Source organism: Phalacrocorax carbo, chromosome 3 (genome assembly GCF_963921805.1).
Source record: "Phalacrocorax carbo chromosome 3, bPhaCar2.1, whole genome shotgun sequence".
Taxonomy (NCBI): domain Eukaryota; kingdom Metazoa; phylum Chordata; class Aves; order Suliformes; family Phalacrocoracidae; genus Phalacrocorax; species Phalacrocorax carbo.
Genome location: NC_087515.1, coordinates 7,326,906 through 7,341,682, shown reverse-complemented (window position 1 = coordinate 7,341,682; position 14,777 = coordinate 7,326,906). Strand labels below are relative to the sequence as shown.

Here is a 14,777-nt window from a genome sequence, read left to right as displayed (position 1 = left end):
ACATATTACATGCTATGGTAATGTAAAATAGTTCTGTAAATTTTTAGGTAATTTATATGAACTGTTGCAACCACCACACACTGGCTCAGACGCAAATGCACAAGTGAAGAAGCGAGATGGACCTATGTTATGATGTAGCCACAAGCTCTGCCCTTGTCTTGTCTGTGCTGTTCAGTACTTTATCATACAACCTTTAAGATGAGCTACTGAAAATTATCATCTTGTTGAGTCTTGTAAATGAAATGACAGAAAGCAGTGAAGTGTTAATGTCAGTGCAGGACGCACTTCTTGTGGAATGCTGTTTGTACTTCTAGTCTCGAATTTTAAATAAGTAAATAAATAAATAAATTACTGGTACAGAAACTAATGGGGGAAGGATAGGAAAAAGTGTAAGGAGCAATTTGATATAAATAGCATGTCACAACATGGGTTCCCTAAATATGATATAGTAAGTTTTGTAATATAATGAGCCAGTCTGACATTATTTTGCAAAGCAGGCATTAGACTTATCTTTGATTACATGGTGTTTTGGGTAACTCATTGTTTTAGGGTTTTTTTTTACTTTTTTTTTATTAATGATTAATTTGTTTTTTACATATACTGTAAAAAATAAAATGCAGAAACAGGATGCTCTAATCTATGAAAAAAACCCAACATCTCTGCTCAGACAGACATCAATTTATTCAAGTTGTTACACTACTCTATCCTGAAGTTTAATGAAGCAATATCTAGTTAAGAAGATACATAAAATACATAAGATAAAGGAAAGACACAGCAACAAACAGCAACATTTAAACTGACCTGGTTTATGGCCTGATAACCAGTCGTTATGGAAACCTTTTTTTCTAGCTTGCTGTAGAGACAAGTATCTTCTTTCCTGCATGGACATAAAGGCTAATTTCATAAAGCCAGCCATCCTTCGGACAGATAAACTGTAACTGTTGGCTGGGTAGTAGAGTTTTACTACAAAGGTCTTCAGGACAAATCTGACAACAGACAATTTCAGTTCCAACAACTCCCAGTTCACAAGTGTAAAGTAAGATTCCATCCCAACCACACCATTATTTTTTTCCTGTACACTTCTAACGGAAGTGGCCTACAAGATTTCTAGTTCCTCTGAACTGCACAGAAGTTCCTTTATTACTTCAAATTACATGAAAATACACATACAGTAAGAGATTCTCCTACTGCCTGCTTAAGATTTCAGTGACACCAGCACCTTTGACTGCAGCATGCCTCTGGGCAAATTACTGGCTCTTCTGAAAGGCACAGGAAATTTGTAACAACTTCAGTAAGGCCCACATATTCACTGCTGACCTCTGCTTAAAGGACAGTGCTGCACTCACTGATCTCAACTTAAGTGGACTGGGTCCCTGTGCAGTCTTAAACTTGGTCAAGCCAAATGTCCTCAGCAGGAGGCCTCAAGCTTTATCTTTCTTTACCAAGAGACCAAGTGAGAGCCAGATGACTTTCAGCTTGCTTCTGCATTTATTTACAAAGATGGCCTCAGAGGAGTCATACATCGTTTCCTATTGTTAATTTGCAGAGCCCCTCTCCACGTTTCGTTGCTTCCTTCTCTTCACTTTCCTGAAATGGCAGCCTCAGCTCTCTGAGACTGCTCAGATACCTAACCTAAACCATATGAACACATCAGGAAAGCGCAGTGTTGTAAAATACACCACAGGGTGTGGCTTAGTACCAGCAAAACCAATCAGTGCCATTTTAGTTACCCCGGTGTAACTCCCTGTTTCCACCTACTGCTCTAGGAGAGGACTGGTCTCCTGTAGGTTGGCTGGCATGACTGCCAGCTCCATGGAGATAGCACTGACTGCCCACTGAGGACAATCAAGAATTTGCCAACCGTGTGTTAGACTCATGCAGAATTTTCCCTCATGGGTTAGAAATTTTATTTCATAAGCACTTCTGGAAGTTTTCCATCAATTCTACTGCATGTTTTAAATCAGCATAAATCTACCTGAAGATCTTCGTAGGGAGCTGAAACAGAGTTAGTAATGAGGCAAGTACTAACTACTTCAAACAAGAAAAGAAGCTGAAGAAATGATGTTTATACCTTGAGAGACTCATAGTGTTCTTGTCTAATTTCTTCGTATTCCTCTAATATTTCTTCAAAGAAATCATCCTTTACACTTTCATCTAAGAGCTGGGAGCACTGAAAATAGTACACAGAAAGCGCTGAGTACATACCGTAACATACTATAGTAAGGAGAGAGTACAAACTTCAGTCTAAGCTATGTGTCTTTCAAACTCTTGTTTCCAATTATACTTGACAACACTAAACTAAGCCTTACAACTAATTTGCAAGCTAGGTTCAAAACATAATTAAGAATATGATCATTACTGAGAGTACTGCCCTACTACACATACAGTATTAGCAGAGCCAAGTCCGGCTCTGGGAAGACCCGAGAGAAGAACACTCCAAGACTTCAGAGACTGAATAGTTGTAGAAACACCACACAGCTTGGCCTGCTTCTTTCCAGCAGGTATTTGCCAGCTAAAACTACCCATTTGTCCGACAGGGAGAGCATCCATCCCAGAAAGCTTCAGCCAGACGTTCTATAGTACTATTGTTGCCATATCACTAACTTCAGAAATATGTCCAAAATAGAGAATAGCAGATCACATCTAACCCCATCGCTCTTCACTATGAAATGTTGCTAAACTACAGTCAGGGACTCAGAATGAACCATGTCACCCTCACTAGAGAAATGGGCATTAAAATAAAGGTATCGAGTGACAATAATTGACACAAGTCAGATGAGATAACCCTGTGGCAGCAAAAAAACAATTGAAGCGATAGTAGTTTAGAAACTGGTCTCTGATGTGGCTCTTCAGTTTTCTGCCATAACATTAAGCCTTAGTGGAAAGGATGAGAGGCACAACAGAAGAACAGGGCATATAATTTTGCATGGATGAGAAACTATAACTTGGAACTTACAACCACAACACTCTTGGATGCATCCAGGACATGGATTACAGGTGCACTGTATCGAGGGGCAATTTTAACAGCTGTGTGTGTTCTTAAATGAAAAAGAAAAAGAGTGAGCATTTCACAACTGAAACAAACAAAAAAGAAACTAAAAAACACCACCCAGACAAAACCCCCAGTGAAATAAATCCTGACTTAATGCATAGACCAGAACTTCTAAAGAAGAAAGCCATTAATTCATCTGCTATGCATGGATGATTAAACACAGATTTTAATAATAGGTACATAAACACTGTTCTTCGAAGAGTATCGGAATGCTTCATAATAATGTGCCAACTCGCATTCCCTCACTGTCTTACCCGCCGACTGAAAGTCGGCAACTTGTTTCAGTGAGAATGTTCCAAACTAAGCCTACCAAAACCTGACAATTTTTTCTTACTCTTTTTTGCTCATCTTATATTTTTTCCTCCCACGTGCTAGTTTCTGTGTCTACGGATTAGCATTAATGTATTTCATTGATGATTATTCCGTTTCTGCAATGCTCTACTTCAAAACCAGAGGCACAAGCTCTCTACTCACCTGAAGAAGGAATTCTGCCGGTGGTCAATAACTGTTACAAACTTGCACCTGCTTGGTCAGCCAAGTCATTCACATAAAAATCTCGCAATTCGCCCAATTATTTGGCATCTATTCATATTCCAGTCCTCATGAAAAGATTTCCTTCTATATTATAGTACTTTGTTGATCAAATTAAAGTTTGGAGTCCTAAACTCAGGCCTAAGCTATCACGTGAAATGCAGCTGGCTACCCCTGCTGCTCAGAGTCCTGGCAAACTGTGCAAGCAAGTGCAGGAACGAAGACCTTGCAGGCCAAAGCTCAGTTTGCTTTCTTGAATGCTAAGGTCAAACACCATTTTTAAAATTAGTTTAAATCAGAACCCAGGAAGCGATCTTCCACAGCAAAGATGAGATCTCCTGTTTCTTCAGGTTGTCTAAATACTGAGAGCATTTGGCCATGGAGGTTACTGATGACTGCAACACAGCTCAGTAAACAACTGTCCACAATCATCTTAATTTTCTTATTTTCTTCGAGGCAATGCACTTTGGATCTTGGCAGCTTTTTTTGTTTGTTTTGTTTTAAGAAAAAAATATTGTATCTTCTATTTTGATAGGAACAAGGGAAACAAACCAGGCATGGTCCTACAGTGACAATGTATCAACTAGTACATACTAATCTTTATGTTTTTAAAAAACAAACATTACCACAACAAAACTGTCACCATTATTTGTCAGCATCTGAGTTTACCAAAGCAGGAGAGTGAGAATGCAAACATCATCGTTATTGTAAGTTATGAAGAAACTCTATTATCCAGCCTCTCTCTCTTTCAAACTAACCTCACTATCCACCCTTCCAAGTACTTATGGTCTCCTAACTCCAGATAAGAATGTCTACTTATTACAGAGAAAAAGAGCTGATGATTCTTCATTAGCAACCTCTGACATGTACACAATCTTCCAGAACGCACACGAGGTTAAACTTAAGACTGTGGAAGTAAAATTAAATATATATTACCAATCCAGACTTCCATGAAGATTACATTTACGTGATATATAATTTATAGAAATTGTATGTGCCTGGGCATAAGCGTAAGTACATATTTATATACCGTTCACATGAATAAAGTTATTTAGGTATACAAATTGTACATATATTCTTCAATAATTTCCATATTCAAGGATGAAACTAGTGCTGCCTTGCTGTTGGCTACATTCATCTCTAAATAAATTCTACAAAGTTGTTTTATACTAGTTATTTGACATCAATTACTCGGCCACAGCGCTCTGTGTACAAAGACTAAAAAGATCTGAAGAAAGGGCTCTCCTAAGACCTCCATTTAGAATAAGACTTTTTTTTTTTTTCCCCTTTCTGTTTTTAAGAAAAACCCCTCCATGTTTGTTGTCCGTATCAAAGCCATAGGAAGAGACATTTATATGGAGAAGGAGAAAAAGGATACACTTTACCTTGCATTATAACTACAGGACCAATAAAGACAGGTAGCGATCCTACTCTTCACTGCCTGTCAAATTATGGGATGATTTGCTAAGGCCAAAAATACAGAATACATTGAGCTAATGGCTCTGCTAAAATATGCGCTGCTCTGATAAAGAAAGCAACACTGCGAACAGCTTCTGGTTATACAAGAAATGACCTCTGCAGTCTTCTGAGCTGTCAACTACTCAAGCATATTGTACACAAACCAGTTAGCAAAGCATGACCCAAGGCCGCTACACATGCCTAAAACACATTTGTGGTAGTGTTAATACTAGGTGTCAGTGAGCTGTCAACGCTGGTCTTCAGGACATCATAGCAGCTGTATTATTTCATCTGAGAGAACAAGATTTCAATAGAAAAGCTCAGTCTATCAAAAGCAAGATGGTAACAACTTCAAGGCAAGCAGCTAGAATTTATCCCCTCTCAGCCTGCTCAACATGACTGGGGTCTCAACCTGATCAGCACAGCGCTGAACAGTAATCCAAGAATACACATTAAAACCTCCCTGATGTCAGCATGACCACTTCTAGCCTCAAAATCCTGCATTTTTAGAATACTTTGGTGAATCAAAACGGATCAGTCAACCCCTTAGAAGAACAGAGCTGTATTCATATGCATATGTGTGTGAACTTCTAGAAAGATACAATACTTCCACATACAATACACACTTGCAAAAGACGCAACACTCGCAAAAATTAATTGTTTAAAATGTTATTTGTTGTGTCCCAATTGCATTTTACCTCTCTATTCTAGGACTTCTGATATAAGAAATAACATTTGGTCTTAAGTATATGCATACCAGTATGTGTGTTGGGAGAAAATGAGGGAAAGCAAGAGAGAAATGGCTATAAATGCTCTTTTTCCCTGGTTAACACTATTTTCATACACATTCCCCATCTTCCCACAGAGATATCTTACTTAGAAGTAGTTGCTCCTCCAATCAGCAAAGGAATCTTTATTGCCAATCTCTCCATTTCCTTGGCGACAAAAATCATTTCATCCAAAGAAGGGGTGATGAGACCAGATAGGCCAATTATATCTATTGCAAATTTACAAACACATACACAAAAGGTTTAGCAAATCCACTCTAAAAAGACACAGAAATTATTACAGAAAGCGTTTCTTTCATACATCAGATAGGGAATAGTGAGAGAAAAAGCAGGGTAGTTGCTAGTCTAGAAGCGAGGTTTGACCTAACTAGAAAGTGAAAGCTTTCCAAGAATTAAAGTGATTCCAAATCCCCAGTTTAGGATATTTGTCAAACTGTCTTCACAGCTGCTGAACACCTACTGCTCTAGTTTCTGCAATGAATATACAGTACTTCTGATCAGCAAGCTTCAAAACTCTGAAGTTCAGCACTGAGGAGGGAAATAAGACAAAATAACGATAAGCTCTCCTCTTCTTAAACAGCAAACACTTTTGAACTTCACCACCTGTTCCACAGAGTTCATCTTTTCCAAGATGCAGCAGAGTGTTTCAAAGCAACCGTAACTTGTTTCAGAAAGTTCATTATTTACTAGAACGATTCATTCCTGATTTCATAGTCACTGATCTGGCAGCCTGAACACCAAGTTCTTCCACTGATTTAAGACCCAACACAAAGTTATTCAACCTTTGCAAGGCTCCATTTATCCATTTGTAAAACAAATACTAAAACATCGCTCTTGGAGTTGTCCTTCTGATACAGGTTTTCAGTTCCTCAGGCTAGGTTTCACAGAAGCACCAAATACTAAATAATTACTACTGTTAATGCAATGATTTACCTGAAGATAGGCTGACCAAATCATAGACAGCATAGGAATGCAATGAGCAGCAATGAAAAAGTGTGAGTGGGCTTTAAAAATTAAACAGTTCAGAAGTACTAATGAAATCTCTCTATACCTGCTTTGTTCTCAACAGCAGCTCTCAATATCTTATCACATGGAGTCATGACTCCTAAATCAATAACTCTGTGAAAAGAAGTAAGATGATACAAGATTCTTTAAAAAACAGATCAAATTTCTGCCACAGGGCAAATACATTGCTCTTACTGTAAATGACTGACCTAAAATTGAAGTTAAAATTGAGATTTTTATTTGTTTGTTTGTTTCTCTTAAGACCTCTGTTGGGAATTTTAATATAGGAAATACCTCTGGGTCTGGCAAAATTTTCAACAGAGTTCCAGATGATACAGTAGATAGGAAAATGGAAGTGTAAGAGGCTTTTTTTTTTTTTTAATAATGTTTTTGTGGTTGTACTGAGCCTGGCTGAGATGGAGTTAATTTTCTTCACAGCAGCTGGTATGGTGCTGTGTTTTAGATTTGTGAGCAAAACAATGCTGATAACACACTAATGTTTTAACTAATGATGAACAGTGTTTGTCTAGCATCAAGGCCTTCTCTGTTCCTCACTCTAAGCCCCCAGGGAATAGATTGGGGGCGCGCAAAAGGTTGGGAGTAGACAAAACCAGGCAAATGACCCAAACTAACCAAAGACATATTCCATGGCGTATGATGTCATGCTCAGCAATAAAAAGGGAGAGGAAGGGGTGTAGCGGGGGTTAGCTGTCTTTTGCTCACGAACTGGCTCGGCATCAGCCCACCCGTGGGACGTGGTCAGTCATTGCCTTTGCGTCACTTGTTTCAGTTTTTCTCTCTCTCTTCTTCCACTTCTCCTTCACTTATTAAACAGTTTCATCTCCACCCACAATTTTTCTTGCTTTTGTTCTTCCTTTCCTCTTTCCCCATCCCACCGAGGCTGGCTGTGTGGTGCTTAGCCATTCACAGCCACCAGGATTAACCGTCAGCAGTGGCATTTCTGGAGTTATTTGGACACTATGGAAAGGTTGTGTGGACATCACATCTTATGTCAGGAACATAAGATGACTCACATCAGGGTTTTCTTTGTCCTATTAAAGTGTACATTTTATGAAATGAGACACCACTTCCCTTGCTAGCATTTTATCCCTATTCACCCTAGCCATTGCCAAGGTTTGGTTTTTTGGGTTTTTTTTTTCCCCCCAAATAAGCCACCCCAGCCTGCTAGCTTCATTCAGCTTCAAGTCATACTCATGGTGACAGAAAACACTGTGGCTTCAGTTCAGTAAGTTTAAATAAAGCTCAAAAAAGCCTGAAACCAATCTACAGAATTTCAAGAGATGATGAAATGGAATATACTGCATATACACAGCACTGCTACTGGCTTCAACCCTTTGTCTTATAAAATAAAAAGACCATTTTGGATCTTTTTAGAGCAAATTACAGCCCCAAGTCAAAACAAAACTAAAGGAATGAACAGTATGACAGAGTTCCAAAGCAGATTCAGCTTTGCACAACTTTTGACAGACGCTTAACAAGGGGCTCTGTTTGAACCTTGACCATTCATTCCAACACTATTGCCAACCCTGCTGCAGGTACACAGGCCTTGGAAGAGCTCACTCCTCTTGAAGTTCTATCTTTTGAAGCTCACAAACAGGACAAGAATCTCATCTCTTATTTAACAAAAAACATAGCCCAGCAAGTTGTTAAAACCCCATAGTTAACAAGCAGCTTGAAAAACAGGCTAAAAGGTTCATTCAAATCTTACAAAACTTCCTTTTTCCCATCACAATGCACAACCCACGCGTAGTCTTGCCTACTACCACTGTCATGTCTGATTTCTTCAGACATTATATTTAACTAAGAAAAAACAAATAGAAAAAAACCGATGCTCTCATCTATGTTTCAGTTGATGTTAAACTGCATTCCCCTCAGATGCCGACTTATTAAGAAAAAAAGCATTAAAGGAGGAGGCTATACTCCCTCTTGCTGCCCCATTAGTAATAGCTAGTATGATCTGTGTTCCCAGCCACAACCTGGGGAACAGAGGACAGTTCCCAAGAGATGCCCACTTCTGTTATTGCCACAGAGGCGGCTAGCCTAACATATTAGTTAGCTAGCCTCATACAGGTGTATTTCCCAGCTACCTAATGTTAGTCCCTCTACCTGAAGTTGTTGCAGCCCAGAACGACTCCCACAATATTCTTGCCGATATCATGTACGTCTCCTTTCACAGTTGCTAGTATTATCGTACCATGATAAGGATCCTGAAAGTTGAACAAATGACACAAGAGTTAAATTACTCTGAAGCCGAGGTATGTTTGCACAGATCCTTCAACAGTGCAATCCTAATCCATGACCAAGACTCCTATTGCAGTACAAGTAATTGCAAAGCGCAGTAGAGGTAACATAGTCAATATTAAAAACTATTTTAAAAGACCCAGGTATTAAAAACTTGCACAGGAGTTACTCTTGCAAATTGCATTCATATTATTCAAAAAAATCTGTGTTTAAAAAACAAAACAACCCAAAATAGCAAATTAAAAATTCCAGATCTGGATAGCATTTTGTGCAGTGCAATAAGTGAACTCCTAAAGTACTCCAAATATAAACCTCACCAATAAAGAGTTGAAGTAGATCAAATATTTAGAACAAAGGGGTATGAACACTCATAATTACATGCCTGGTTGTGCATCAAGAACAATCTTTCAATGATGTGCTGAGAAGAATGAGAGGAATTAGCAAAAGCAAAAATTTGTGCAACTCGAATAGCAAGGGAGACATTTGAGTGCAGTGATCAGGCTACTTCAGACTACCCAAGCTGAACAAACAGGTGGGAAAAAGGATCTCCTCAAAGAAGGGAAACCGTACTGTCACAAGCTGGTCCCAGGCTAGATGGCATTCAGCCCTGACAAAGGGCTCCTATCTGCAGGGCAACAGTGGAACTTCCGAGAGCAGCTCTCCACCAGGACACAGACCTTTGCAATGCATTTTCAGTTGTATAATCAGTCGTATCATTTGGAGCAGCTCCAGGCTATTTCAGTGCCATGTTTGAGTTGGTGCAGGATCAGATGTCAGTCACAGACTACTTAAATTGCACAGAATTTAAATAAAGTGGAAACCTGAGCAGATTCCATGTGAAACTACAAAATATTTTTCTGGCCAGTATCTTATCTCCTTTGCAGATGGCAGAACTGGAGAATTAAATCCTTCTATGAAGCATTTTATTCTTCTGGACAGTATCAAGTAGCTCTCTACTTCAGGAACCTACATTGCCTTCTGCAGTTGCAATTTTCTGGGGGGAAAAAAACTTTATATATTACCAAGAGTGATACTAGCATCTCCCACGGTCCTAACACATTTGTTGAATAAAATCCCTGGATCCCCACCAACGCTGCTGTTTACTGAAAATCTATTATCTCCCCAGCGCTCCTGTTTTACAGAAAACCAGGGAACAGAGAAGGCAAAATGGAGGTCTGTAAGTACATCAATCTCAGCACATCAATAAAAGAATTTGCAGCTGAAAATATACTGCTGGAACATAAGAGAAAACTGGGGAAAGATATTAATCAAGGACTGGGAGAAGAACAAAAAGTGCTGCCCACACATATCATACCCAATAACTACTGATGATTTAACTTGTGATTGATAGCCAAGAAAAAAAAAATTGGATTTGCACACAAGGATAAGGAAAATCTGTGCTGGGCAGTAAACAACATGGGCCAGAGCACACACTATTTTAAATAAACCCTATTTAGGGCACACTGTCATTTCAATTGTCTCAAGCTAGGAGGTCCTCAAGTTCTGGGCAGACATCCAAAGGGCTGCTTTTTTTTTTTAAAAAAAAATCTTGATGGAGATCCATAGCCACAGCTATTTATCCTCAAATGTAACTATCAACGCCTTGCATTTCCTGGCAGTATGTGACTAAAACTGTCCTGGAGGTTACAGTAGCCTGGGTAACATCAGACGGACCAGCTACCAGAGTCTGCAAATCATTTTCCTTCAAGCCAACATCTAACTTTGAAAAAAGATGCAGCTGTTTTTTCCTCTCTCACCAATTCTCTACAACATTTTTTCTTAAGAGGAAAGCACTGCATCCCTTGCCCAGCAGAAGGTATACAATGCAGGAGGACAGAAGCCCGACTTTTTCCCTCCTGCTCTCCTCAGTCACACAGAATATCTCATGATCTCTTCAGAGCGCTTGCTATATTTTTAAGAACCTCTCAAATTCCACTTCACTTCTTTTTAGCCAGAGAATTAAGTGCCAGAGGGTTCACAGTAGATCCTAATCCAGGGCTCATGAAAGCAATAGGGTAACGAATTTCACTGATTTCAAATAGCAGAACAAGCTAGAAGGTGCCAAATACTGGCATTGTCATCCGAATTAAAATAAAAAGAGAACAGCATGAGCAGGAGAGAGATGACACATAGAAAGGTGACTCATGACAGCCAGAGAACAGATCCGCTTGACATACTGGAGAGAAGACACCTTCACATCCAGAAAGAGCATAGGAAAAGAGACTAGGCATTCTCCTTCCTCCATTAAGATTAGTCAGATTTGATTATCAGGTCATTTTTCTTTCTAAATTATTTGCTGTATTCATTACATTTATGCTTGACAATCGCACAACAGGCCCACAGCAAATGGAAAGATACAGTGTTAGAAGATTTCAAGGGAAGAATTAGGAACCATTCAAAAATCCACAGAAGGGAAACCGAAGAAAATATACAAATATCACAGTTCAGAGAAATTCTGCTATTCTTCCTTTCTCTGTGTGTGTTAAATACCAATTTCTGATAGTAGCTATTGTCTCCAAACACTCAAGGTAAGGTTCCACAGGACCAAAGAAAAGTAAATGTACATCAAACCTAAATTTGATAGTCAAAGACAAGAGAAGAAAAAAAATACTTAACAACCAAAGCGTTAAGCATCTATCACATTACAAATATAGTAGGAAACAGCACACACGAGCATTTAAAAGGGGATTTTGTCCAATTCATCTGAACTTTCTTTTCTACTGAATGGAATCTTGTCAGTCTAGAGAAACAAGGGACATCCTATATCTTCATTTTCCAATTCTCCTATCACATAATCCATTAACAAAATTTGGAAGAAATTATTTCAAGTCCCAGCACAGGTAGTTGATAAAACTATTCTCAGGCATCTCCAACTGTTGGCTGTGAAACAGGAAACACTATAAAGGAAAGGCCCACAAGGATATGAAAATTATTAGATATATAAAATATATATAACTGAAAATATTACATAAAAAGTACTCTTCAGAAACTGGTGGAAAAACACACATATGAGAAGACTGTATTCAGACCCTGTTTTCATAAAACGCTTGTCCCCTGCAACTTGGTCATGGCTACACAAGCCATGAACATACTACTCTGTCATAATACGAGGACTTGAAGTCACAATCTATGAAGAAAAAGGATGGAAGAATTTGATTTGTTTAGCTGGGAAAATGGTCAGGGCTAGGGGGAAGGGAAGAGCTCAGTAAAGAGAAACACAGTAACAGGCTTTGAAGATGCAAAAGAGGGTTCCATAGTTCACTGACGGCAGAAGCAAATAGAAAAATTTGCCATAAAGTTGGAAGTACCATAAATAAACGACACTAGAATTAAATGCCTACAAAAATACAAGAAATAAGTAACACTGGTATAACGGGCCTACAAAGGCTTATGACATCCTTCAGGAAACTTGTGACAACAGCTTAGGCACACACCAAGCAGAGCTCCACAATATCTGCACTTTATGAATTTCAGATCTACTTCAAATTATGCCAGGATTGTTGGTTTCCATATGACTGCATCAACTCTCCAGCATAAAACCTGAATAAATGTCATCAGCAAAAAATAATTTCAATTTTTGTCAGGGCATGCTATGAAAGAGTAACGGCACAAAGGACTCTGTCTTGCCTCTTCCCCTACGCTGCCTCTTTCAGCTTTCCTTTCCTCTCTTTCTTTTTCCATATAGGGAATAAGGTGGCCAACTGCCTTCTTCATAACTCGAGCAGACTTTATCACCTGCATAGATAAACAGAGAAGGAGAAAACAGACAGTAAGAATCACGTATAGGAATAGCTTCAGATTTCTCAAAGCTTTCTTTTACACCTATTCAAACAATAAACAGAACTTTGCAAACCCAGATTCCAGTTTTGCAGAGCATTCTGCGGAAGCAGGCTGCTGGCCCTGCTGGACTAAGGGTCTACACATGACACTTGCTTTCACAGTGCAACCTCTCGGACCACTCACAATAGAACTGGAAGCTACAACCAGGCCTAGACATGGAAGATGCTAAACATGGCAATTTTTATTTGGATCTCTTCTCTCTTGCTCTTTTTCATGGGCCCAGATTTAAAACTGGATTTCAGATAAAGCAAAACCACTCAGGAAGAAAGAAAACAAACATATAAAACTACATAAAGAAAGTCAAGTTCCAAAATAAAGAAAAACAGGGCTGCTTATTAGCAGCACCTGAATTTTCACAATTTGTTTGCTATATCCGAAAAAAAAGCCAGCATAGAATGTTTTGGGTACAGTTTGCAATGCTAGTTTTTGCAAAATAGGAAAATATATTAAATAATTTTCTCACTACCTGAGGCAGAAACATCTTTCCAGCACCAAAAAGATCACCAACTATTTTCATGCCATTCATCAAAGGCCCTTCAATTACATTTAGAGGTCTAGGATATTTTTGCTGATTTAATCTTGCTTCTTCTGTATCTGCAGTGACATACTTCTCAATGCCCTGGGGAAAAAAATTGAGAAGTTTTTATCTTGCTGGAAATACAGCTTTTATTTAGTTGCCTTCTTCCCCCAAAAAATCACAGTGAAAGTACAAACAGATACTTTAGATGCTGCTGATCTTTGAGAATACCTCAAATGTGTATTTAAAATGGGTTTTCTTAGGAAACAAAAACACTGTAGTTCTTAGGCATATAAAGTTATTCAAAGTAAGAGTCCCCTGTATTAACAGGTTGGTTTGTTTTTGTTAACCATGTCATAAGAAACACCAAACATTCAAAGATTGCTTCCTCAGCACAAGTGCCACTCAGTGCAGTGCTGTTAAAGGACCAAAAAAAAAAACAACCCTGGAAAGTAAAAGCAATATGTTAGAAAGTAAAAGCAGTATGTTACTACCAATACTAGTGGAATAAAATATCAAGGGTCAAAGACTTCAGCTTGTGAAGTTTAAAGACAAATCACCACAATTTTCTCTGTTATTGAAGTTAAATATATTATTCATTACTAATTAATAGCCTTTACAAGAATGGCAGTTGAAGGATTTTTAAAGGCAAAGTGTCCCTTAAAGTCTGAGCTAAGATCACGTCTCTGAGACCTGGTGGGTAGGACAGTTTTCTGCACAGATTCACCTTGATGAGAGCATATTCCAGCCTTTCCTCCACAGAGCTTTTCCGCCACTCATCAGTCTGTACAACTTTTCTTCCTCCTTGGGCATGATTCTGAAGAGGAAAGACATCTTGGGCATGATTCTGAAGAGGAGCTTGCAAGCTTAAAAAGTACAACTACAGACTTTATCTTTAGAAAAGTGAGGATAATTTCAAGTACTGACCCATAAAATAATTTTAGATTATTCAAAAGATTTTTTTATATACATGCAAATCATATTGCAAACACCTGTGATGCACTACAGACACTTAGTGGGTCTACATCCCAGAAGGTATATGAAGATGTAAAGAAAAGATAAAAGAACAAAAGTTTAAAAAAAGAGAGACAGAGGGAGCAGTTTAATAATTCTCACACTCTTAAAAATTATGAAATGACTAATCCTAAGGGTTTTACTTCTGGGAACATAATTTAAATTGATTCCTGGCCCACACACTACACTTCATTTTAAAATCCTAATTAATTTGGCACTAATTCAGTTTCTGCTGGAATAGATTATGCTATTCCATATCACAGATGTGTTTTCAATCAGGCGGCCCACAGAACTACTGTTTCTCACACAC

General features: G+C 38.5%; 1 protein-coding gene across 8 annotated transcripts in view; it reads right to left on the bottom strand.

Moving 5' to 3' along the window:
* Positions 1–14,777, bottom strand: part of MTR (5-methyltetrahydrofolate-homocysteine methyltransferase) — a 52,913-nt gene that overhangs the window by 7,671 nt on the left and 30,465 nt on the right. For 5 of the 8 annotated variants that reach the window (XM_064445760.1, XM_064445764.1, XM_064445761.1 and 2 more), the window contains 9 exons: positions 14,181–14,270; positions 13,403–13,555; positions 12,724–12,831; positions 8,962–9,062; positions 6,881–6,948; positions 5,918–6,038; positions 2,957–3,038; positions 2,072–2,170; positions 802–877 (listed from right to left, as the gene is read on the bottom strand). In XM_064445760.1, the coding sequence (XP_064301830.1) occupies positions 802–877; positions 2,072–2,170; positions 2,957–3,038; positions 5,918–6,038; positions 6,881–6,948; positions 8,962–9,062; positions 12,724–12,831; positions 13,403–13,555; positions 14,181–14,270 (898 nt within the window). The other 3 variants (XR_010371957.1, XM_064445765.1, XM_064445766.1) reach the window with 3 other exon arrangements.